The 25,241-nt window shown below is 52.1% G+C and overlaps 8 protein-coding genes across 8 annotated transcripts; 4 read left to right on the forward strand and 4 right to left on the reverse strand.

The window, feature by feature from the left end:
- Positions 1–1,665: 1,665 nt before the first annotated feature.
- On the forward strand, positions 1,666–3,253 carry KD926_005099 (SH3 domain protein; the record flags this gene model as incomplete). The annotated part of the gene is made up of 3 exons (XM_053098388.1): positions 1,666–1,742; positions 1,810–1,972; positions 2,030–3,253. The coding sequence occupies 3 exons, from the start codon at positions 1,666–1,668 to the stop codon at positions 3,251–3,253; spliced, it is 1,464 nt and encodes a 487-aa protein (XP_052957750.1).
- A 1,486-nt stretch (positions 3,254–4,739) lies between these two features.
- On the forward strand, positions 4,740–5,578 carry KD926_005100 (actin-binding ADF family protein; the record flags this gene model as incomplete). The annotated part of the gene is made up of 5 exons (XM_053098389.1): positions 4,740–4,745; positions 4,822–4,832; positions 4,952–5,212; positions 5,303–5,351; positions 5,438–5,578. The coding sequence occupies 5 exons, from the start codon at positions 4,740–4,742 to the stop codon at positions 5,576–5,578; spliced, it is 468 nt and encodes a 155-aa protein (XP_052957751.1).
- Positions 5,579–6,528: 950 nt separating this feature from the next.
- On the forward strand, positions 6,529–7,304 carry KD926_005101 (cytochrome c oxidase subunit IV family protein; the record flags this gene model as incomplete). Its single annotated transcript, XM_053098390.1, has 3 exons — positions 6,529–6,832; positions 6,920–7,113; positions 7,215–7,304. The coding sequence occupies 3 exons, from the start codon at positions 6,529–6,531 to the stop codon at positions 7,302–7,304; spliced, it is 588 nt and encodes a 195-aa protein (XP_052957752.1).
- Positions 7,305–8,724: 1,420 nt separating this feature from the next.
- KD926_005102 (F1F0 ATP synthase subunit beta) lies at positions 8,725–10,881 on the forward strand (the record flags this gene model as incomplete). Its single annotated transcript, XM_053098391.1, has 7 exons — positions 8,725–8,735; positions 8,816–8,985; positions 9,147–9,232; positions 9,333–9,375; positions 9,515–9,831; positions 9,887–10,736; positions 10,802–10,881. 7 exons carry the CDS (start codon positions 8,725–8,727, stop codon positions 10,879–10,881), a joined length of 1,557 nt encoding a protein of 518 aa, XP_052957753.1.
- A 1,362-nt stretch (positions 10,882–12,243) lies between these two features.
- KD926_005103 (1,4-alpha-glucan branching enzyme GLC3) lies at positions 12,244–14,778 on the reverse strand (the record flags this gene model as incomplete). The annotated part of the gene is made up of 8 exons (XM_053098392.1): positions 12,244–12,270; positions 12,327–12,960; positions 13,023–13,358; positions 13,413–14,104; positions 14,164–14,276; positions 14,335–14,434; positions 14,533–14,657; positions 14,724–14,778. The coding sequence occupies 8 exons, from the start codon at positions 14,776–14,778 to the stop codon at positions 12,244–12,246; spliced, it is 2,082 nt and encodes a 693-aa protein (XP_052957754.1).
- Positions 14,779–15,425: 647 nt separating this feature from the next.
- Positions 15,426–17,099, reverse strand: rhgB (putative extracellular rhamnogalacturonase; the record flags this gene model as incomplete). The annotated part of the gene is made up of 4 exons (XM_053098393.1): positions 15,426–16,039; positions 16,113–16,314; positions 16,375–16,413; positions 16,464–17,099. The coding sequence occupies 4 exons, from the start codon at positions 17,097–17,099 to the stop codon at positions 15,426–15,428; spliced, it is 1,491 nt and encodes a 496-aa protein (XP_052957755.1).
- Positions 17,100–18,420: 1,321 nt separating this feature from the next.
- KD926_005105 (uncharacterized protein) lies at positions 18,421–19,323 on the reverse strand (the record flags this gene model as incomplete). Its single annotated transcript, XM_053098394.1, has 1 exon — positions 18,421–19,323. One exon carries the CDS (start codon positions 19,321–19,323, stop codon positions 18,421–18,423), a length of 903 nt encoding a protein of 300 aa, XP_052957756.1.
- Positions 19,324–22,036: 2,713 nt separating this feature from the next.
- KD926_005106 (alpha-1,2-mannosidase family protein) lies at positions 22,037–24,637 on the reverse strand (the record flags this gene model as incomplete). Its single annotated transcript, XM_053098395.1, has 5 exons — positions 22,037–22,493; positions 22,590–23,356; positions 23,421–23,854; positions 23,934–24,475; positions 24,552–24,637. The coding sequence occupies 5 exons, from the start codon at positions 24,635–24,637 to the stop codon at positions 22,037–22,039; spliced, it is 2,286 nt and encodes a 761-aa protein (XP_052957757.1).
- Positions 24,638–25,241: the final 604 nt, after the last annotated feature.

Consider the following 25,241-nt stretch of genomic DNA (forward strand, 5'->3'; position numbering starts at 1 on the left):
TGAACAACGTTATCAACTGATGCCCTATTACCCTGCGTTCTCTGTGGTCGGTAGACTCGTAGACTCGTAGACTCGTCAGTCATCATTCATCCGAGCCCGACTGTCCTTCACCGACTCGAGCAAGACATTCTAGAACAACGGCCTAACACTCCTACTACCGTCCTTACCTTGTTCCACGGAACCCTCGCCTTCGGTCCCGCGCGAAGTTCCACCGTTCGTGTGGATTCGGTAAAACACATGGAGTGGATGAGATGTCGGGAAAGAACAGAACAAAACAAAATTAAATAAACAAGCAAAAATGAAAAGAAACGAGTGCCTGAAGTGATGTAGCGAGCCTCTTGTCAAGCCTCACCGCGTGCCACGTCAACGCTGGATTCACCATCGTACAAATAAATAGATCAATAACCTCTGTCGTTCCTGCGTCGGACTTTTCTTTTCGTTTGCTCTATGACACAACTGTTCTGGTTTTCCCCGAAAAGAGCAATCATTCCATCGTGATCTCTCACCCGACAGATCGCATTTTTGCCTATCGCTAAATCGAACTATCGATCGGCTGCCTCAAGTCAAGTCAACCCTTTCTTGCGACCTTTTTTATTCAGCGTGGGAGTGGATCCCCCAAGGTAAAGGTAGGGTTAGCTTTGACTCTGCATCGCAGCAGCAGGGGAACCTTGCGGAGGCAGCATCTTTGTGAGCAGCTTCTGGACCAGGAATTCACGGCCGGAGTGAGACTACGGCGTGCTACCATCCCAAGCAAGTTAGTTCCTGTCGTGTGGAGTCTGGTTTAATTGGAAAGACGCCGGTTCCTCTTGCGAACCGCCCATCGCCCATCCGGTCGTGACTCTTGCGTCTTGACTCTGGTTTCCCCAATTCCCCCCTTTCGACGATAGACTTTTTGAGTTTGGACCTATCTGCCCCTGCGAAAGTGGGAAGCTCGCGGTTGCAGTCGCCGCCGTCGTTATAATCTAAATTATCGCCCCGGTCCCGGCGGGAAGAAAATCCTTTTCGCTCGGTCGATCTCAGTGCGGGCCTCAGGCAAGGACAAAGTAATTTCCTGGAATTGGAAGGCGCCTGCTTCCTCTTCCTCTGGCTGGACCTCGTCGCTCTCATTCACTCTCTTTCTCTCCCTCTTCAGGGCCCTCTCCTTCACTCTCCTGGCTCTTTTCTGGAAGCCAAGCCGCTCGTTTGATTACTTGACCCCTCGTTCTACGATAACACTCGAGAGCCTTTCCCTTTCGCTCGGATTGGATTTCATTTCGCTCCTTTTGATATTCGACGCGTTCACAACCGCCGTGGCCTGAGACCGACGTCCGTTCCTTTCTCCCAGTACTCGCGCAGGTGCAGCAGCAATATGAGAGTCTCTTCCAATTGATTCCATTGCCGAACGCGATCTTGATTCTCGACTTCGCGATCAACTTGAACACAGACTGCTATCAATTTCGACATCGTCAACTGCAACCTATAAATTGCAACGCCAGAATCCCCAAAGGAAGCCCGGACCGGGTAGAGGATCATCATGGCTACCTGTATCTCCCTGACCGGATCAAAGCAATGCCCGGCTTTCAATGGATCCTCGATATCGACTAACTCTAGTCTACACACTAATTTGTGCGGTGCCCAAATGCTGTTCCACACGCCGAGACTTGCTAACCACATGGCAGTCCGTTTATGGAATCCGTCTCGAACCTGACTCAATTTGACGAAGCGTTGGACAACTACGTCCAGGATTCCTACATCAAGCAAAAGTAAGCTGGCCAACCCGTGCCAATCTTATCTATCGCGATTCACTAACGCTCGCCACTCAATGATTAGATACGTTAATTATCTGGGCTGTGGGGGCGCTAATCTCACGGACACCGATGACTACTACGCCCGCTACACCACGAGCTCGATATGCAATGGGATCGTGCAGAGCTCGAAGAATGACTGCAACCTGTCTAGCGAGGAATCCAGGCCGCTGTGTGCCGACGATTGTGTTTGTGACGCCCACCCATGGGACGGTCGGAACTATTTGCTAACGGTATCCTACTAGGCGCTGATGGCCAGAAGCGAGCAAGAAATTCTGGTTAACTCCGACCTTTGTCCACAGAGAGATGGGAACTATATGGATCAAATTCGCTCTGATTTCACTGTCTGCGCGCTGCCCGCCAACTCGCTTACAGGGACCTGCATATCGGCAGCCGATAACGAGCCGGACGAGTGTGGATTCCGAACCAATCTGGTGGGCCTGTGCGGCTATTGCGCCGGAAGCTCCCCAAACTCCACCGATTCTTGCTGTGTGAACGCGAGCGCCGGAAGTCGCTGCAAGGACGTGACACTACCATCCCCGACGACGACTCTGCCACCAATCGTCACCACGACATCCAATTCCACCGCAGATGATTCGGGCGGTGGCCTGTCGGGCGGACAGATTGCCGGTGTCGTGATTGGTTCCGTTGCTGGTGTCGCCCTGTCGGCTGCGTTGGCGGCATTTGGTCTCATCTACTGTCGACGAAAGCGCCGAACGAGGAACGAAGGGGGTCTGAATCAGCCCAACCCCCAAAGAAAAGTCTCGCCTTCAATGCAGGGTGGTCAGCAAGGATTCGCTGCCATCCCAGGAGGGAGGGTTGCCCGAATGTCTGCGCTGCGAGAGATGCCCAGTTCGTCGCCGGCGCGATCTCGCAACTCGGCGGCTTTCTTCGGCGGAGCTAAGTACAGCGACTCATCGGACTCCGAAGGCTACGGAGCCAGCCCCGGAGCGATTTCGAAGAGAATCCCTCCGACGGCAGGCAAGCGACACGGCTCGCTCTCCAGCAATTCGGCTTTTGCCGGCGCAGGTAGCGACACATCGCCTCGTTCCGGCACCAATGGTCAATATTCGTCTCCCGAGGGAATCGCCAGTGGACAATCTGAGCAACTTTCCTCTTTCCAGGATTATTACTCCCAAGATGACATTCGACCCGGCGATCGCGTTGCCGCCTTGTGGGCATACCAGCCTCGCGCAAACGACGAATTTTCTCTGGATCGCGGAGACATGTTGAAGATCATTGGTATTTGGGATGACGGCTGGGCTACCGGAATTCGTATCCCCGAGAACGCCGAAGATTATGACGCGCGGCACCGAGAACAGCGCGACAGCGGGGTGTCCAACGGCTCGCATCGCCCGGCCGCATCGCCGGCGCCTGTGGGAGACATCAAGGCGTTCCCGTTGGTCTGCGTCTGTCTTCCGCAGCACTGGCGAAAGATCATCGACGGAGGACCGGGCGACGATGATTAACGATGACCAGCAGTCAGTCATGTTAAGATCCCCTTTGCATGCACAACTTCCATGCCGGTTTACGCCTTTCATGATAGCGTCGTTGTCTATTCTCTTGTGATTCTTATTTTTTCAAGCCTTGCCAGCCCTAGCCACGTATGTCGATGTTCCGCGGCAGTCGTCTTTCCAACCTCACCCCCGTCGACACTGGGGTTTTCGCCCTGATTGAATCTATGACGTATAGGTTCAGGTGAAGAACGAACGCCATTTTCTATTTGACCATCATATGCACCAGTGTTAGTCATGCGCATGTCTCCTGTCACCCCTCAGGTACCTTCGGGATGGTTCGGAGACGACTGGACGTGGCTTTTACTTCTCGTATATTATACCCCCATTTTATCTTCTATTTTCTATTTTCTATTTTCCATTTATCTGTTATCTTTCTGTGAGGGCAAATAATCGGTTGCTTGCTCTTGGAGCCTCTGTCGTATATCTTCTCTTTCTCTTTTTGTACCCTTGTTGCGTCTTTGCTCAGCTTTGGAGTCGGCGACTGCGACGGTCTCCAAGCCTACGACCGTTTCGGCTATTGCAGTCACGAACGGGCACCGCCTGCGAATTCGGACTTTAGGGCGTTATTATTATAGTCAAGCGATTTGAGTGCATATTGACGTATGTACATAGATATTTAGATATTGCCAAACTGTCACCAGAATTGAACGATACAGTCGAATTGAAGGTCCGCTCATTGTCCCATTGAGATAGTAGATGCTCACCGGTAGAGTTATTCGTAGTCAACCAAATCTATTATTCATTTGTTGCAGGCCCAAGAAAACAGGGACAGGTACAAGCTGCCTTGACGTGATGACACTCGGTTAGCAGGAGCTAGTCCCATGGTTGGCAGTAACGGTGAGTTTAGTTTCGGTGAGAAACGCCGGGGTGGGAACAACAGGAGAAATGGTTGTGCCTACGGTGGTGTCTTGCTCCAGCTCCCCACACCCGGGGGCTGTCTGGAGGTAGGCAGACACCGGATCCCATGAACCATGTAGAATTACAGACAGGGTGATTGCAGACCAGTGACGCCAGAGGGAAATTCAGGGGAAGGCGGCGACGCGGCTTGTGGTGCGACGGTCGCATCACGTGAGGGCCATTGCGGCCCCCCCACCAGCGGCGGCCGCAAAATGCCCCTCTATCTTCTCCATCTCGGTTCCCATCCATCCCCCATTATTACGCTCTCCCTCCTCCTCTTCCGCTCCCCTTGATCTCCCTTGACTCTCTGCAGGCAATCTGTGAGTATCCCTCTTTGTGTTTTTCTCGAGCGCCGTTAGTTTGTTGTTCTTTTCAACTCCCACGAAAATCATCTTGGTTGTTGGTTTTTGTTTTTGAGGAGTGCTTATAAACAAGGAAGAGAGCGAGAGCGAGAAAGAAATCTAAGGCAACTAACATCGCGTGCCCCCTCAGCGCAGGTTTATCAACTTCCCTCCCTTTTCCTCTTTCCACACTAGCAACCATGTCGGTGCGTATTACCCCTCTCGACCGTTTTTCTTCGGGTTGATCTGTGTCAATGCTGACTTTCTTCGTTGCCTTTTTAGCTCGCCTCTGGGTATGTCATCGGCCGAACCGCCGCCACTTCCACATGTCCTTTTCGACCCGCTTCGGGGACTTCCGATGACGCAGGTCACGTCGAACTAAGTGCTGACCAGTTGTGTTTGTGTTCCACAGTGTTTCCATCACCGATGAGTGCATCACTGCATTCAACGAGTTCCGCATGAGCGGCGGTAGCAAGGCTGCCAAGACCAAGTTCATCATCTTCAAGATCGCCGACAACAAGAAGGAGGTCGTCATCGACGAGGTCTCGCAGGACCCCGACTACGAGGTCTTCCGCTCTCACCTCGAGGCTGCTCGTGACGACAAGGGTAACCCCGCTCCTCGTTATGCTGTCTACGACGTCGAGTTCGATCTCGGTGGCGGCGAGGGCAAGAGGTATGACGGACCCCCCCCCTCACGAGACAATCGTGCACGGATGACTGAATAAATGGGAGAACGGTTGGCTGACTCGACTTGCGTCTGTAGAAGCAAGATCATCTTCATCTCTTGGGTTCCCAGCGACACCCCTACTCTGGTATGATCTTTCCGTTCCCTCGTGTTGTTCTGTTACTGTCGTCTTTTGGTCGAAGGAAGAAGCGGTCGCTAACTGATGCAAATTAGTGGTCCATGATCTACGCCAGCACTCGGGAGAACCTGAAGAACGCGCTGAACATCCACACTTCCATCCACGCCGACGACAAGGGCGACATCGAATGGAAGACCGTCCTGGCCGAGGCCAGCGGTGGCAAGGCCGGCAAATAAATGACCTGCGCCGGCTGGGCCCGGACTTAGGTGAACTTTGTGTGTTGTGCGCGTGTGATGGCGATTACACGGCACCACTCCGTTTCGAGACCGCGGAGTGCCAAACTTCGGAATGAAACCCAACACTCATGAACCTTTCCTTTCTCCCTGCACACATTTAGTTCCAATATGAGATCGTTACGACTTGTCTGCCCTTCATAGTGACCGTATCGTCGTTTCTCCCGGGCACTGTTTTCCGCCAAACCAGCGATTGGGATCGGGGAGGGGACCTTTCTTTCCTTTTTTGTGTCAGCGTTTGCCTGTACAGAATAGTGCTGCCTTGTATTGGGTGTGATTTGCAGCGTTTCGGTGTAGAGTAGAATACACGGCATCACCTCCCAGTCATCTAACGTGCTCTTGTGTTTAGGCCTGTGCGTAGGATAAGGATGACGGCACTAACTGGAGCTGGAGTCCGGGCGCTTTCGGGATTCGAGGGATGGGCAGATGTCAGTGGAAGGGATGGCAGGATTCATCCCGGATATTCGATTTTCTTTCTTTTTCATTGTCGAAGTCTGTGTGTCTCTCTCAAAATGTAGTATATACTACCGGGAATAAATCCGATAATAAAAAACCAGACTCTAGGAGGCCAATAAGTCATCCGTAGGTCACCCATCGATACCAGAGAGGACGACGGTCGGATAGACGGCGGGACGTGGACCAATCAGGGCCGGGGTAAAGCGGACTAAGCTGGCCCGTCCGGATGCTCGCCTTTCCACCTCAAACCACAGTCGAACATCGTCTTCGTCTCCCATCGCGAGTCTCGATCTTCCCCCCTCCTCCACTCCTCCCCCAATTTTACCTTTCCTTATCCTCCCCCGAGGTAATTGTTTTCCGTATTCCCGCGGCCCTGTATTTTTATCTCAATTGACTTTTTTTCGTCTCTCTAGTCGTGCGCTCGCCTCTCCCACAATATGTTCCTTCGCTCCGTGTCTCGCGCTGCTCCTCGCAGCTCGGTTGTGCCCACCACTGCCACTCGTTCCTTCCGCGCCGTCCCCTCTTGCCTGAACGCCCGTTCTCAGGCTGAGAAGAAGGCCGTCGCTCCCCAGCAGACCCGCGCCGCCTCCACCGAGCATGCCATCGCCAATCCCACACTCGCCGGTATCGAGAAGCGCTGGGAGGCTCTCCCTCCCCAGGAGCAGGCCGATCTGTGGATGCAGCTCCGCGACCGCATGAAGGTCGACTGGCACCAGATGACCCTGCAGGAGAAGAAGGCTGGTAAGGGAATTCGATGATATGCCCGGCCTGCCCCGGGCTCTATCAGAATTTTGCTAATCATCATCTTCCCCCCCCCCCACTCTCTAGCCTACTGGATTGCCTTCGGTCCTCATGGCCCTCGCGCTCAGGCTCCCAAGGGAGAGGGCCTTAAGATCTTCATCAAGGTCGCTCAGCTCACCACCGTCTCCGTGGCTATCTTCTACGCCATCCACATGTTCGCTAAGCCCCAGCCCAAGACCATGTCTAAGGAATGGCAGGAGGCCAGCAACGAGTACGCTCTGGTACGTCATGCCCGATTGATCTGTTGTTACATCAGACAGACATCGCTACTCCGTTCCCCAGACATGGAAGGACAAATGCTAACGACCTCTCCCCCCAACAGCGTGAGAAGATCAACCCTATCTACGGCATCAGCGCCCAGGGTTACGAGGGCCCTGGCTTCGTGCAGAGCCCCCCTGCCGAGAAGTCGTAAACTGGAGGACCATGATCCGGGAGGATTAGGTATTAGCAAAATGGGGGCAGACCTGGTCTGGCCCAACCCAACACGCACACCCTTTCCACTGCCCTGACGGACGCATTGGAACCGTGTCTTTCATCTCTCGTCGGGCGTTCCCCCTTTTCGTCTTGTGTCCTACTTGTTTTTGCCAATCTCAGCCCCCCGCCGACAACCCTAAAAGACCCTGTGTATCTCGTACTGTGCCATAATCAATCGATCTCTTTTGTAGCCATAGAAGCTTGTTGCAGTCTCCTGTTGGTTTGTAGGGAGAGACTTGTTTGGGGATGGTCTCTCTAAGGTGTTGATTTCTTATGTGTGGATTATTGCGAGTACCTATTGATCAATTTACTTTTTGGCCTATTTTTGGGGGTGGTTACTCAGGGTAGTTGGGTATATCCCGGGTTTGGTGTACAGCAGGAGATGACGTTAACACTCGGCCGGGTCAGTTTAGGGAGGCATGGAGTAATTGATCGGGGGCCTAATTCCTTGTGAAATTGTTATTCTTCTTATTTTGATAATGATAATTTTATGTTTTGTATTATATTGTTTTTCCTGACCGTATCTCCTTCGGACCACCGAGATGTACACCGTCAGTCGTCCATACACCGATGTTTACATGGAGCACCACGGGAACACGTCAGAATTTTTTCTTAGGCGTTCGTCCGAAACAGGACAGAGAGGGCCTTGGTCACGGACGAAGTCGGCGCCGCACTGGGGAGGGAGCCGCATTCCCTCCACCGACACGTTTATTTTTATTTTTATTTTTACTCGATGTAATATTTTTCTATGTGTATTATATTGTATATTTTTATATTACCTATTTTCTAGCATGTATCTAGATACTGATCACAATATTACTCCTAGGGGATACAAGGTCACCCGTGGCTGGGGGAAAGGAAGGGCATTCCAGGCGACGATTGGCCAGGTTGGCACCTTCCCCCCCCCCTTCCCAGTTCCCTTCCGACGGGCGCCAAGACCTCTCCTCATTTGTGTGCGAATTCTTCCTGACCAGCTCCATCAGGGCAAAGCTGGAGAGTCCGCCTAGGGGGGAAAGGAAACTAAGGACCTGCCGGACCACCTGGTTCTTCATATACATTACACCACAGTCCGATCAATACCGTAGAATATGATAATACATATTACAATAAAATACTATCCTTATAACCCCGGCAACGGAGCAAGTGCAGGCGCTGACGAGGAAAGAGCGACCTGCGCGTTGCTCGGTACATCACGGGATCGTCGGCAAAACCGCCCCGGAAAGGCTAAGCCGGACACAGTCGCCCGTGTCCACCTCAACCTCAACCTCTTCCCTTCCCTTCCCTCTCTCTTCCCTCTCCCCATCTTCTCGTCCCTTTGACCTCATCTTTCCCCATCTTCGCTCTTAAACACCATCATAATGTTCAAGAGGTGTGTTCACCCGCCCACTTTCGACTGTTCGATCTTTCGCCCCCTTTTTGCCCTTGCTAACAGCTCTTTTTCTCCAACAGCGGTCTCGCCCGGACCTTCGGGAGGGCTGCTTTTGCCCGACCTACCCCCATTGCTCGTCGCGCCTCCCCTCTCTCCAAGATCAATGGATTCCCTTCCCTGGCCCGCTTCGCCAGCACCGAGGTCGCTCAGGGCGGCAGGATTCACCAGGTCATTGGTGCCGTCGTTGACGGTATGTGCTATCCGGTCGCTCCCTACCGAGACGGAAAAAAATCCCTTCCTTACCCGGGGCTACGCGAAGAAAATCTTTTCCGCGCCTCGATTCCATCTCAACAACCATCGATTTCCATCCAATTGATAGCTCGATACACGATTTCTGACTCTCCGCTGCAGTGAAGTTCGATGGTGACAAGCTCCCTGCCATTCTCAACGCCATTGAGACCGAGAACAATGGCCAGAAGCTGGTGCTTGAGGTTTCTGTATGTTATTTCTGATATTGCTCTGTCTTTGATGACATCAATCCCCTTTCTCCTTCCTCTCTGTCCTTATGAAAGCTCAGTTAGCTAACCTTGACTTTAGCAACACTTGGGAGAGAGCGTTGTCCGTACTATTGCCATGGACGGTAAGCCTTTTGTTCTCCCTCCCTCGGCAATTCGTCATGCATTGGGCTTGGCAATATAAATATTTACATCCCTTGTCTTCATGCTTGACTGCCGATTCGCATCGGCCATCGAGCGCAATGTAGCTGACTTCATCTTCAGGTACTGAGGGTCTCACCCGTGGTGCCGCTGCCCATGACACCGGTTCTCCCATCAAGATCCCCGTCGGTCCTGCCACCCTTGGCCGTATCGTCAACGTCACTGGTGACCCCATTGACGAGCGTGGCCCCGTCAAGGCCGTCAAGTACGCTCCCATCCACGCTGATCCCCCCGAGTTCATCGAGCAGTCCACCGAGGCCGAGATTCTCGTGACCGGTATCAAGGTCGTCGACCTGCTCGCCCCCTACGCTCGTGGTGGTAAGATTGGTCTCTTCGGTGGTGCCGGTGTCGGTAAGACCGTGTTCATCCAGGAGTTGATTGTAAGTTGTCTTGTCCATGCGAGACTCGAAAGATCTCGATCTAATACAGAAATAGAACAACATTGCCAAGGCTCACGGTGGTTACTCCGTCTTCACCGGTGTCGGCGAGCGTACCCGTGAGGGTAACGATCTGTACCACGAAATGCAGGAGACCGGTGTCATCCAGCTTGATGGCGAGTCCAAGGTGTCCCTTGTGTTCGGTCAGATGAACGAGCCCCCCGGTGCCCGTGCCCGTGTCGCCCTTACTGGTCTGACCATCGCCGAGTACTTCCGTGACGAGGAGGGTCAGGATGTGCTGCTCTTCATTGACAACATTTTCCGTTTCACCCAGGCCGGTTCTGAGGTGTCTGCCCTGCTGGGTCGTATCCCCTCTGCCGTCGGTTACCAGCCCACTCTGGCCATCGACATGGGTGGTATGCAGGAGCGTATCACCACCACCACCAAGGGTTCCATCACCTCCGTCCAGGCCGTCTACGTGCCCGCTGACGATCTGACTGATCCTGCCCCCGCCACCACCTTCGCTCACTTGGACGCCACCACCGTGTTGTCCCGTGGTATCTCCGAGTTGGGTATCTACCCTGCCGTCGACCCTCTGGACTCCAAGTCCCGTATGCTCGACCCCCGTATCGTCGGTGAGGACCACTACAACACCGCCACCCGCGTTCAGCAGATGCTCCAGGAGTACAAGTCCCTCCAGGATATCATTGCCATTCTCGGTATGGACGAACTTTCCGAGGCCGACAAGCTCACCGTCGAGCGTGCCCGTAAGCTGCAGCGTTTCCTGTCCCAGCCTTTCACCGTCGCCCAGGTCTTCACTGGTATCGAGGGTCAGCTGGTCGACCTGAAGGACACCATCAACAGCTTCAAGGCCATCATCAACGGTGAGGGTGACGACCTTCCCGAGTGTAAGTTCTTCCCATCTTTCTGAATGATTGGAAACCGATCTTAGATGCTAACTTTTTTTTCACAGCCGCTTTCTACATGGTTGGCAACCTTGCCTCCGCCCGCGCCAAGGGTGAGAAGCTTCTGGCTGAGCTTGAGGGCCAGTAAATGTAATATTGTTTTTGAGCGCCCTTTTTTTGTTCCCTTTTTTCCGTGTTAGAATATGGACTACCTTTTTTCACCTTGAAATGTTCCGTTTTCGAATCGATACGTGTACAGTACTCGAATAAAGAAAAAGGGAAAGTCGAAAGAAAGAAAAGAGGTTATCCCTTCTATAAAGAAAGAAAGGTGAAACTGGACAAAAAAGAGCCACTGATTACCCTCTCGATCCAACCAACCTCTTTTTTAAAGTCTGGATCATGGATGGGGGAAAGCTGGGGTTGAAAGACCTCGATGAGTACTCTGTCTATCTTTCGGACTTTGTGTTACACTACCTATGTGCTCATGTAAGTAAGTAAAAATGACCACAGTCAGCCTGATACCCTGGGGCTGGGACAATTGTATTCATTTCTTTTGTTGCTCTCTTTTCTCTTTTTCGCTTCCTGGATTCTTGTAGTTGTAGATGTAGTTGGTTGTATTTACGTAGGCTTTCGTAGGGGATGTCATACACCGTATGTCCTGTCCCTTCTATCTTAATGTTTACCTCTGGTACTGTATTTCCTAGCTTATTATTAGGATGCTCATGATGGTATGCATCTACCTAGGTGCATGATTCCTACGTTGATGTTTATTTGTTTGTTTGTGTTATCTTCCGTTCGTCCGAGGTCCGTAGTAACTAAGGAGTCTGTCTGTCTACCCTAGCTAAAGGAGCTAGCTAGGTATATAAGTGTCCCTAGTGTGCTAGCTCAGACCGGTCCAGGTAAGACAAGGCAAGGTAGACAAGGTCAGTGAGTAATAAGTGTATGTAGGGATTTATTCAGAGGGAGAGGGCAGAGAAGAGTGGGAGCTAGCTGGCTGGCTGGCTTTCTTTTTATCTTGGTATATTGTATATGGATGTATGTAGGTAGGTAGGTAGGTAGGTAGGTAGGTAGGTAGGTAGGTAGGACAGCTTGACTTTGTTCTTCAGATACATGAGGGAATCTATCTAGGGATCAGTTGCGTGTGAGGTTTTTTTTTTTTTTTTTTTTTTTTAACTTTTTTTATCGAGTATGGCGTGAGTTGAGTTGGATGGGTAATAAGTAGATGGATAGATAGCTGTTGGGGTGTAGCTGTATAGGTAGAAATGTGTTTTTGTGTGTTTACATCTACAGAGATGGAAACAGATACGACAGACATGGAAGCCAAGGAAACAGGAAATAGATACGGATTGATGTTACAGATAGCAGAAAGATAGATAGATCAAAGCTAAACGATTGGATCGGAGTATACTGTGCTATGAGACACGTTTCGCCTAGATATCTATCCATATTGGAGAACTGACAGAGATAATCATTGAACATGATGAGTAAACAGATGTTGTTGAGATGAGATCTAGAGAGTTTCTTCGAGGGCCAGGACCTAGTTCAAGTTAGCACGTCATTTCTAGACGAGTTGCTTTCCAGCGAGAGAAGAACTACCAAAGCCGATCTCGTCGGGATATAAACCTGGAGATAATTACTCCTCCCGTTCCAACCAAAGTCAGTCGTGAAGAAGCGCGTCTCTTTCAAGTTCCGTCCAAAGCCCCCAAACTCCTTGTCATCAGTATCCAACACAATCCGGTATGTGCCCGCCTGTTCGACACCGACCCGATAGTCTGTGAAACTCTGTGACGGATGGAAGTTGAAGATCCAGAGGAGTCCGGCACGCTCGAAGACCAACACCTTATCAACTTCGTGCTTCAGACTGATGTATGCCTGCGGGGAGCGGAGCCAGCCGTACTTGCTCTCGGTGAGCTGCATGGAGCGGTCGAACTCATTGAGGAACTTGTATCGAAGCAGAGGATCCTCGGTTAGGTTGAGCTGGCGCCGCGCGTACCAGAAGGAATTGTTGTTGCCGACTCGCGGGAAGTCGAGCCATTCTGGGTGGCCGAATTCGTTACCTTCGAAGTTCAGGTAGCCTTCACCACCGAGGGCGTGCGTGACGAGCCGGATCATCTTGTGTAGCGCCATGCCGCGCTCGATGATCGGGGTGAATTCGGTGAGGACGGACATGTGCGTGTACATTTCCTTGTCACAGAGCCACATCATGAGGGATTTGTCGCCAACGAGGCTGAAGTGCAGGTTAGTTGGGTGTGACAGCGTTTTTACTAGGGGAAGGGAAAGGTGACTTACGCTTGGTCGTGGCTTTCGGCGTAGGCGATGGTTTTCTCACCGTGGCGTCTGTTGGTTAATGTGTGTGAGAGGTTTCCGATGTCCCAGTCGTTGTCGGATTTCTCCTTCAGGAGTTTGATGTACATGTCTGGGATGGCCATGCCCAGGCGGTAGTCAAAGCCAACACCTCCGAGAGCGTGTGGGAGACAGAGCGCTGGCATCCCCGAGACGTCTTCTGCCACGGTAATAACATCGGGGTAGAGCTGATGGAGCATCTCGTTGGCAAGCGTCAGGTACATGACGCCTTCGTCGTCCACCGATGGCCCGAAGTATTCGTGGTAGCCGCCGGAGAATCCACTGGAAGACAGTCAGTTCGTATGTCGTAAGATTGTGGATGAGTCTAGTACGTACGTTCCAATTCCATGATGAGTATAAAGCATACTAGTGACTCCGTCGAAGCGGAAACCATCGAATTGGTACTCTTCCATCCAGAATCGCAGGTTACTCAGGAGGAACCGCAGAACCTCGTGACTGCCGTAGTTGAAGAGTCGACTGTCCCAGAGCTCATGCTGACCCTTGCGACCGCCGTGGAAGTATTGATGGTCGGTCCCGTCGAAGTGGTTCAATCCATCGAGGACGTTCTTCGACGCGTGACTGTGCACTACGTCAAGTAGCACCACCAGTCCCAGGCTGTGGGCCTTGTCAACGAGCTCCTTCAGATCTTCAGGCGAGCCGTAGCGACTGCTTGCAGCGAAGAAATTGTTCACTTGATACCCGAAGCTAGCATAGTAGGCATGCTCCATAACGGCCATGAGTTGAATCGCATTGTAGCCCAGATACTGGATGCGAGGCAGCATGTTGGTCGTAAACTCTTTGTACGTCGCTACCTTGGTTTCTGGTGAAGAGATTCCCACATGGGCCTCGTAGATGCGGAGACTCTCCGGTCGCTTGGGACGCGAATTCTTGAACTGATAGCGCTCTGATTCGGGCGGATTCCAGAAAACTGCATCATACACAGGAGAGATGTTGAGGTCTTGCACCACGCGCTTGATCCATGCTGGGATTCGATAGATTCGCTCTCCACTGGGCGTGACCATTGTGATCTGCAGGAGAAGTGAGCCGTGATGAAAGAGCACAAAGCATGCTTACGAAGGAAATATACCTTAATTTTGCTGTCGTGAGGAATGGCCGGAACCCCATCCTTTGCCGGTACAGTAATCTCCCAGACACCGAAGGGATTCTTGGTCATTGGATGGGCACTCACGTCCCAGTTGTCTACCAGCGTCAGCGGGAAATTTTTTTTTTTTTAAAAAAGGAAGATATTGAAACGTACTGAATTCACCAACAAGTTGCCCCTCGATAGCACTGGGGGCCCACTCTCGGTAGGTAATGTCGCCATTCGGGTGGACGTTGAGGCCGAAGTTCTCGTAGCCCTATATCATCATTTAGCTATCGTGACCGCCATGCCATGATTCTTTCTATCAGATTGCAATTGACGAAAAGTCAGTTCGGAATTGCAAAGTTCACTGACCCTGCTGAACTTCTCAAGTCCCCCTTCAGTGTCGTTGATAGTCTTCACCCAGTTTTTGACAAACCCGAACCGACGTTGTAGAGCCTCCCGGAAAGGTTCCAGCCAAGGATCCAACTGTATGACACCTGAGGAATGTTAGCCAATAAATTCACAGAGACCAAAATGAGACGGAACTGGGTTTGGGGACGTACCTGTGCCATCCTCCGGCACTGGCTGGGAGCTGTCTGGCGCTTGGGTGGAGGCCATTCTGGAGCAACAACACTAGAGGTAAACTCTAGATCGCCAATTGCAAGGGATGCGTTCCAAAAAAAAAGGATTGTATTCAAACCTATGCGAAAAAAAGAAGGATCACCTGAGAGGAAAAGAAACGAGGGAAGGTCGAGGGGAAACTGTTGAGAGGCGAGTTGGACGCATGCGGGGGAAGGTCGAGGCCAAAGCCCCCATGTGACATCACCCCCTCAATTGTCAATTGTCAACAAACATCGCTCTTTCCTTGTACAACAACCCTGCCCCCTTCCACCCTCCCACCCCTTCCCTCCACTCGCACCGCGCCTTATCGACGCGATCGACATTTTATCAATCGCGATCAAAGTGGGTTTTATTTTTGATGATTCCGGGAGTGGATTGACTGTTCAGAGTGCCTGCCGTACTCATCTACTCCAGTACTGTATGTACATACGATCCCAACAATCATCCCCCCTGACCACGGGTCAATTGAGCATTGTGGCTAGATTTCCAATTCAACAAACTAAATATACACTAGGGCGATTCAATAACTTGCAATTTAAAATCAATCGGATCGCCAGGAGACACTCCTAACCTATTGAAGCTGTCGACGACATCGGACTCCGGACAGAATCTAAAGACCAATGTCATGCCTTGTTAACACTTATCTAGTAGTGTCCGTGGCGGTGGTGGTGGCGCCAGTGATGGGGAGCCTGGAATTTACCGGTGGGCTGGGCAGTAGGCTCCGAGGTGGTCTCAGCAGCGGTGCTCTTGGCCGAGCTCACGACGACGACAGCCTCACGCGCATTCACAGAAGCCGAAGCCCCCATGAGGGCGCTGATCGGAGTAGCACCTGGGTAGAACGAGGTAGGGATGGTGGGGATGGGGATGGAGACGGTGCTACCGAAGTCCGCGGTAAGGTCCGAAGCCATGGTGGGAGCAGAGTAGCCCGACGGAGCCTGGGTGACCGTGCTCGTGGTCACGGCTACGTCGGAGTCACCAGAGCCCTCCTGGAGACAGAAGCCGGAGCCATAGGCATTCTGGCAGACGTAGGTCTGTCTTTCACCCTCCTCAGTCCACATGGCGAAATCCTCAAAAGTGATATCGGAGCAGGGAACGCCGTCAGGGCAGATGATCTTGACGGGTCCACGCGCAGCACCGTTGGCCTCGGTACCCTTCCAGTTCTTGATGGTGAAGTTGCTATGCTCGACTCCCTTGCCGCCCTGGCTGCTCATGCTGCTCCAGTAGCTGTCGATGTTGAAGGAGTATGCGTTGCCGTGACCTACCCCGCGATAGCGCTGATTAGCCTTTAACCCTAGCATCAGGGGATAAACCAGCAAATAATTGTCGCTTACCGATAAAGTTCTCAAAGGTCACATCGGAAACAGTTCCACTGCCTCCGTTGCTCTTGACAAACATCATCTGGTTCGAGTTCCAGGTGTACACGTTTCGGAAGGTGATCGCGCTGATTGCCGTATCGGGACCGAGAGAACCCATACCGCAACCACCACTCCAGTTGCAGTAGATGTTCTCGATCAAGATGTTCTCAGAAGGACTCTGTAAACGCCATTAGAATCAGGTTTCCATGATGGATAGATCTTCAAGTTAGAGCCCTACCTTGACGGTGACACACTCATCCTTGTTGGTAACCTCGACCTGAGCGGACATTAGTAGCTGGAAAATCGAACTTGAACATCGATGCTTACGTCGTGAATCCAGATGTTGTTACTCCAGACGTCAAGACCATCCAGACCACCGTGGTTGCCACCACGGATGGCCATGTTATAAATCTCGCCGTTAGTGCAGGTATCGATGGAAAGGTGGAAAGCCGGGGAATCAACCAGGATGATATCGTGGGCCGAGAAGTTGGTAACGTCCCAGATCCGCAGCAGGCGAGGTCCGCTCCATTTGTTGTCCTTGTGGAATTCATATCCGTCACCCTGCATGGCGCCCTTGGAGGTGCTACTGAACATCTCAAAGTCGTCGGTGTGTTCGATCATGATCATGTTGCCGCCGTCGGTACCGGTGCGGTAGATGGTTCCATCAAGCTGCAATGCCCAGGCCTTACCATTGGCCAGTTTCACCCACGTCGACATCGCATAGTCTCCCTCCGGAATGTACACGACACCACCAGACTTGCAGTCATTGAATGCGGACAACAGGGGCTCGCCCAGATCAGTGGACTTGTCGGCCTTTGCACCGTAATCAAGGACGTTGCAAGTCTTGACGGCGGCTTTGTCGGAGACCGAAGTCAATGGCCCAACAGAGCCGGAAAGCCGCGCAGCGGCGAAGGTAGGCACCAGGCCCACAAGGGAGAGTAAGGTAACAGTATTAAAAAGCATTGTTCCTCTGTGGTATCACGAATGATCGAAAGCAGAGACGAACAAGCAGAAAGACAAAAAGGGGTGATGAAGCGGAAGGAAAGAGAAAAGAGTGAGGGTTGAAGAAATGAAACAAAAGAGCCTTGCGGCAAGAGAATAGAAGTATGGTTGAGTGTGAGACCGACCAAACCCGGAATTAGAAATGGCTCGAGAAGCTCCATATTTCCATAATCCGATCTGGAGCGTTTAATATTCAACAGAATTTAGCTCAGGTGCTATCAAACAAACTACGGGAGATTTGACCATTCAAAATGGCTCTCGATGGAGCTACAGTCAGCCCTGAAAGACTCCTTCTGGCATCGTCCAGCATTTAATTTGGACCGGCCACCAGATAAGTGCAATAGCGGCACATCTTGAAACCTCCAACACGCCAAGCTTTGTGTGGTCTTGATAGAAGCGGTTATGCCCCTGGAATCCCACGGAGCTTTTAATCTTTTAAGTCCTGGCGGGCGAATCAGATAGATTGCTCTAGATCGTGGACCCAGCGCAGTTGGAGAGCGCCTTGTGTTTACGACCGATACCGGAATCGACGGATGGATGGCTTTGTACTTGAAGCATTCGGGGCTTGCAGTGTGATAAAGACCCTACGAGAATGAGGTGCTTCCCGCAGTATGACATTTCTACCACGAGACTTACGACCTGAATCCAGAGCCTAAAAAGCTTAAGCTTATTTCCAACGACGTGTTGACTGCTGAGTGTTGGCTGAGTATGCCAGGAGATGAAGAGTTTGCGCTCATCCCTTAATATTCCAGGAAGTCTGAAACACCCTAAAGCATTGCTCAAGGGATCCATCGACTACTATTTGCGTACCATCACAGAAATGTGGGTGCCAGAGCCAATTATGTGGTCACTTACAAGCGCCCGAGTTTAGCCATGATCCACCCGAGTCAAGTCTCCGACTCTCCAATTCTACAACTACCGAGACCCAAAAGGGGTTCCTCAGGTTGACAACAATGTAATGTTTACTTGGGGAAAAAAATGAATTGGAACAGAAAAGGGCTTCAAAAATCTAGGGGTATTAAAATTATATTCCTGAGTGCCGCCAATATTTGCAACGAAATAGATCTCTCTATCTGGACTCCAAAAGGCGCAGCACCATCTGATTAATGTACATTTCGTGCTAATTCATTGCTCGCATGTCGAAATCGAAGGCTTCTCGCGACGAAGGAAATTTGGTTGTGGCCTATGCTTTAGGCCGCAGCTAACGGTTCAAGGATGGGCACACTGTTTGAATTAACAGGCTGGTCTCACGATGGACAAGAATGATGTGAACTCACAATTTTTACAGGTTCTTGCCGAGGGTGGCGACAACGGAGCCGACCGAGGTACCCAGAGCAGGGAGACCGAGACCAGAGAGAAGACCAGCGACGCTGGGAGAGAGCTTGATGAGCAGGTGAGAGCCGTCGTTGCCGACAACAGTGAGGAGCTGCTCAACGGGCTCGCCAAGGTCCTTCAGGAGATCACCGACGTTGCCAGCGGTCTTGACAACCTCACCGACGGGCTCGCCAACACCGGGGAGACCAAGGTTGGAGAGGAGAGAGGCGACGGAAGGGCTGAGCTGGACGAGCAGGCGCTTGGCATTGGGGCCAGTGACCTCCAGAACGTCCTTGACCTTGGGGGCAGCGTCCTCGACGATCTTGCCGTCAGCGGAGCGCTTGAGGTTCTCGCCGAGGGTGGCAACGACGGAGCCAACGGGGGTGCCGACACCGGGCAGGCCAAGGCCGGAGAGGAGGCCAGCAACCTCAGGAGAGAGCTGGATGAGGAGAGCACCGGCGTCCTCGGAGACAACGGTCAGGAGACCGTCAACAACGGGACCAAGGTCCGACAGAAGGTCACCGACGTTGCCGGCGGTCTTGACGATGGAACCGACGGAAGTACCGACGCCGGGGAGACCAAGACCGGCCAGGAGACCGGCAACCTCAGGGCTGAGCTCAACGAGGAGCTTCTTAGCGTTAGGTCCGGTGACAGTCAGGACCTGGTGGACACCGTGGCCGGCATCCTTGACAATGTGGCCGTCAGCGCCAGTGGAGGCCATCGGGGAGGCGGAGGCGGAGGCGGAAGAGGAGCTAGAGGCGCCCTCGGTGACAGTCTTAGTGATGCTGCCGACAACGGGGAGACCACCGGCAGGGGCGGCGACGGCCGAGGTGGCCAGGGCAGCGAGGAGGGTGACGAAAGAAGCCTTCATTTTGATGATGTTGGTTTGGTAAAAGAAAATAGGACCAAAGAGGGAATGGTATCAAAAGAGTGATGTCAGGTGGGATTAAAGAAAGACCTGGGTTGGAACGAAGGAATGAAGGAATGAGAGAACGATGCGCCGCTGGATGGAGAGAAGAAAGACAATGGAAGGGTGCATGTTGATGCCCTTATATACTGCAGCTGATCAGGGATAATCCTCTTCTCGCTATCATTTCGACCTTGGCAGTTGGACCTCATGCTCACTAGCAGTGCGGGTCGACTCCATACGGACGAACAAGATTATTGCTCATAGGGGGGTATTCCGACTATACCATGTGGATGGAACCCTCGGATGACTAGGTGGTGGATACAGGGTCTAGCACAGAATACGAATTATGGAGATGATATTTCCATGGTTCCGCGATGATCGGTATGGTGCAATACGCAATTGCCTGGCGCACCACGACCACGATCACCATCACTGCCTAGAAAACGGCCAGCCAGGAGACAGTGGAATTGTGAGCACGCACAGCAATCAAAGTTTGGTGGCAAAATGACACGAGTATAGCACATAGGAGCTGGAGAACCTTGTCACTGTTTTCTCGGATTCTGGGATGAACAACACCCAGCGACAGAGCCAGTCTCTGCGCTATATGGAAGGTGGATAAGTGCAATCGGACTCGCAGTCACTATTGCTTCTTTGAGGGCTGCTAGGACCCGCTGATTTACACGCTGCAGGGAAATTCCGGGTCTTCCATGCCGTCACTGCCAATTAGGATCTACATATCAACCTTACCACTTTCGACCAGATACTTTTGACGGACAATTCAAAAAAAAACTTGTCCTAACGCCGTCGGGACTATCGGGGCTATTGGAACGAGTACCACCGCCATCATCCAGCCGGAGATTTGATGACCTCGTGGTGTCCGAGAATCTTGGTAACCAATCGAGGGACCGGCGAAATTCCGTCATCTTCACTATTACCTATAGTATCTGGAATATAGACTTTGCAAACGACTAGACTGACGACTCAGGGGTGTGTCGGAGTGCCCGACAGGAGAACCATTCACCCGTGGCTCAGTGCACAATGGATATGCCATATTCCCGACGTGAGATATGATGCATCTGCTCTGGGATACGGAGTATTTCTAATTACAATCCCTGAAGCGATCGATCCAGTGCGATAAATGAGATCTGGAATTGGCATTTCCGGATGGGAGACCGCCTTACATTTACCACCTGCCAATAAAGACGAGCCGGTGCCTGGGGGCCGATATCGACTTAGTTGAACTGGGGACTCTAGCAGATGCCATGGAAGTTTAAGCATACAATTCCAGATAAACAGACCCAATGGGAGGCAAACACAAAGCGACGCCATGACTCGTTAGAAAGCGCCAGTCAGACCTCCACGGGCCCACCACGGCAAATGTGCGCCTGTCACTTATCCAGGGACTCGGTCGAAGGGTTCCTTCCCCCCTTCTCGATTAGGTTTGCTAGTGACTGGTACCTTTTTTGTTTTCTCATTAAATTAAATCTCTTGCCTGCTAGAGCGATTTCCTCGGCATTTGAGTTCTTATTTCACTGGAATTGGATCCTATTCGCGGGTCTTGCCGACAACCAGAGAGAGAGTGGGCCCCGAACTCTTGCGAGAGAGACGCCCGGACGACAGACTGTCTGTCAGACTGGCATACTCAGTACCGGAGGACTGACTGTGGGTTCTACGGAGCCCATCAAGTTCGCCTCGAATACCTCCTGTAACACTGAACTGCTCATCATCGCCATCGGTTAACATACTTGGTTTAGTCTCCGAGCATTAGGCCGTTGACACACGTTGACATAACGGCAGACATGCACATCCGTATGAGCATCTTTCTATAAAAAAAACAGGGAAGCGAAAAGGGGAAATATCGAGTAGCAACACCCAGTGGGGTGTGTTGAGGGATAACAATGTCATCGTCGTCAGGAACAACTGAATAGGGAAGTGCAGACTGGATAATTCCAAACCTTGCGAGCGATCTGCAAGCTGAAGTGACTACTGTGGGGACGTCGATCTCTGTCCAGATCACTAATTAAAACTCTCAGCCAAGCCGGCGATGGAGTCGATGGGGAATCGCCTTCCACTCTTCCGTTCGTCCTGACCACTTTTGCCTTCGCCTCTCTCCTTGGTCCCCCAGCAATGCGTGCACGGTATTTGGAAGTCTCGGTCGGCTATCACGCGGCTGTTTACTATGATTTCTCATCATGCGAAATCGTCATCTCCATGGATGGTTCACCGACTGTTTGGCGGTATGTCGAGTCTTTGTTACGATCAGGGTCAACTGGTGTCTCTGTAGGATCAATTAAGATCTTACCAACCAACAACAGAAAAAAAACCTCGGGTACCTGCCTCTACCTGTCTTACAGGGTCGCTATCCACCCACTACCAGAGTCCCAGTAACTTGAGTGGACCACCCCGAGTGTCTCCGTAAGCCAGTCCATGTCGGTGACTTGATGAACTTCGATGGACCCTCCCTGGTGTACGGACTACCGGGGGTAGGCCTTCGGACTAAAGAAAAGCCTAGTAATGCTGCGATTGAGGTGAGTTATGGGTTTGTTTTTTTCTTTCCAAACTAATTATAATACTCGAAATGTCGTGATTTGCTAAGTTGCTATGTACAGTGCACCCACTTTCGGAGACCCAAATCTCTAGTTCTCCTGACAGATCATCTGTGCAATCTCAATTCTCAAGAAGCCGGACTGGGTGGCAAGTCCCCTGTGAACCAGTCACTTGCACTGCCGCCCAGCTCGAACTCGAGACTCCCTCCCTCGGCAAAAATGTCGTCCCAGGTGAGCCAGTTCTTCTTCCAGTCTTTCCCGTTGACCCGGAGTCGCTGCACATGGATGTTGGTGTCGCCGTTTCCATCGCCGCCCTTGGCGGTGACATTCAGTTTCTTGTTACCTCCGAGATCGATCGTCAGGGACTCGAACCATGGTGAGTGAATTAGGAATGTCGTCTGTCCAGTGATGGGATACAAGCCAATCATGTTCCACAGAAGCCATGTTTGCATTGCCCCAGCGTCGCTGTTTCCTGGGAGTCCTTTCCGACCCGTATGGTAGTAAGTCTTCGCGACGTGGCGGGACCGAGCGACCGATAAGTCCTGTCGATCGACATAATTGTAAAGATACGGGATATTAAACATGCTGGGCGAAAAAGTTAGTCCATCTCCATCAAGATCGGAATCTTTCCAGTCGGTGAAGCGTTCTAGAACCAATCGCGCCGTAGGGGAAAATACTTACGGTTCGTTCGTGGAGTCGAAGATAATTCCGCTGGAGCCACTGGCACCCTCGGTGAACATGGTGTCCAATCGTTTGACGACGGTCTCGGACCCTCCCATCAGCTGGATCATCTTTTTCATATCGTGGACGCTAGCCCAGGAGTATGCCCACGAGTTGGCCTCGTAGTAAGGGTCGCCCCAGTAGCCGCTATCTCCTAAAGGATCGGTCTCGATGAACCCATTCTGATCGCGCGGGACAACGAAGCCCGAGAATCCCAAGGAGGTTGCGTTGGTGTTCCAGTGGTTCTGCCAATTCCGGGACCGATTGAGATATTTCTTAGCATCCTCGTCTTTTCCGAGTCCCGAGGCGACTTGGTGCACGCCGAAATCGTTGCAGGAATACTCCACGGCCCTCGTGACGGCGCGGGTGTACTTGGGCGTGATGAAGCCGAGATTCTTCCAGTCTGCCAAGGCCCCTCGACCTTCTTTCGTTGAGGAGTCTGGTGCCATCGAGTCGACCGGGTTGTTGGGTGGGACCACTTCTGCATCCTTGACCATGGCCCGGTACCCATCGTCCCAGTTCACGGCACCGCGAACACCCTTGACATAGGCGTCGGCCAGGATGTTGTCCGCATTGGAACCGCCCTGCGTTCGGCCGTTGTAGTTGGACGAACGGGCGTCCGGAAGAAACCCATCGTTACGCCAGATGTCAATGAGAGATCGAATCTGTTCTTCATATGCCTCGGGCTGCAGGACTTGCATCAGCGCCGTGGAGCAGCGGAAAAGGTCCTAGTATCAATGATTAGCATCAACAATGTCCTGGAGTCTCAAGACTTGGTTTCAGAGGGCTTACCCAGTAAGTGAAAATGTCCTGATAGTATGGCTCGGACGAGGTCCAACCGGGGTTCTCGCCAGTTTGGTTGGTTGGGATCAAATGCATAAAGTACAACGAGGTATAGAGCAAGGTGAGACTCGTCTGATTGTTGTTTGACGTGGTGACCTTGGACAGAACCTCTGCATCCCACTCCGACTTGGCGTCCTTGACGACGGTATCCAGGTCAGTTCCATCTGGGATCTCATCTTGCACGTGTTTGCAAGCCTTTTCGGTGGAGATCCACGAAATCCCAACACGCGAAGTCACCTTGGAGTCCTGAAAGGAGAACAGGCTTCCGACTCGTGTTGAACCCGACGCGGACGTTGCGAACCCGTCTGTTTGCTCGACGCTACCCCCTGCATCGGTCCCGACATAGGTCTTGTTCCTGATAGAAGCATTGTTGAAGTAACCGCCTAGTTTCTCGACAGTCAGTTCAGATAAAAATCGGCCCGCCAGACGCAAGAACAAGTTGACTCCTCTCAAGAAACTCACAGAAATAAATGGACCAATCAGGCGAACGATTCCATCCGTTATCATACACACCGTGGCCTTCATAGTGGCCGTCATGGAATACAGTGATGTTTCCTCCTTTATACCCCTGGCCCAGACCCTGGCCTCGGAAGGAGGGCAGCACATGTGAGACGTCGACCAGGACGTTTCCCTGGGATCCCTCAGGGAAGGTATACTGGTAGATACCGGCGTGGGCCGAAGCACTCAGCTCGACTACGGTTCCATCCGAGGTTTGGGCCTTGTAGTAGCCCACCGACGCCTCGTCTGTGCCGGACCGGGCAACCGTCTTATTTGACAGCGGGCTGGTGACCTTGCCGATTAAGGGCAACTGCGCCACCGTGCCATACTTCGGGGCGCCTCCCGTGCCTTGCTCGTGCATCAGACTGAACCCGGAGAACTCGCCATTGGGCAGATACCCGGAATAAGCATCCGTTCCCTTGATGAAGAGGTCCGGACCCAGTTTGACCATGCCAAACGGACGAGCCACTCCGGGGAAGTTATTGCCGCCACCCTCGGAGCCCAAACTTTGTTGTCGAGGCATGTTAGAACACAAACTTGGTGACACAGACCGTCCCTCTACCAGGGGGGTTGGAAACTCACAAAAGATCAACATGGGAGGTCAAATCAGCGGCCCAGACCACCGGTCTCACCAACGTGAGCACCAAGATGGCGCAACACAAGGCCATGGCTAGGAGGACAAAACCTGGAATGATACTCGTTAGGATCGCCAGGATGAAGAACTCCACGATTTTGTTCTGGGTTCGGGGAAGAAGAGGGAAGATCTTGTCCTACAATCAAAAAGCAGATGGAAACAGCAGCGTGCAACAATGCAGCTTTTCTAGTTGGTGTCTAATACTCCGAAGGCGTCACAAAGTTGAGAAAAAACCGGGAGGATCTTTTTTTTTTGAATGCAAACGAGCGTCAGTGCCCGCTTTCTTTTGCGCGGGGCACGTTGGACCATGAGACCGAACGGTGAATAACGAATGGACGAGATCATGGAGGGGTCACTCCATCCTCAGGCGTAGGGAACGTATAGGCTTAGGCCACTCGGTGCAAGGGTAGGTCGCACATGGTGAGATCACAGGTGGATGGGACTGGCCATTTCATTTAATGATCTAATCTAGCTACGGCAGTCGGGTCGATCAGACAGATAGATCCAAGGGGGGAGGAAGAAAGAGAGGGGGTGGAGGTGGGACTAGGGACTAACAAGATTAAGTATGATTGAGAAGTGAGGACCATTAGACCAATTTAGGGCTTGCGAATGGGCAGGCAATACAGAGATGATAGTGG

This window comes from Aspergillus affinis (assembly GCF_023601865.1).
Source record: "Aspergillus affinis strain CMG 70 chromosome Unknown NODE_24_length_322487_cov_87_188170, whole genome shotgun sequence".
NCBI lineage: Eukaryota > Fungi > Ascomycota > Eurotiomycetes > Eurotiales > Aspergillaceae > Aspergillus > Aspergillus affinis.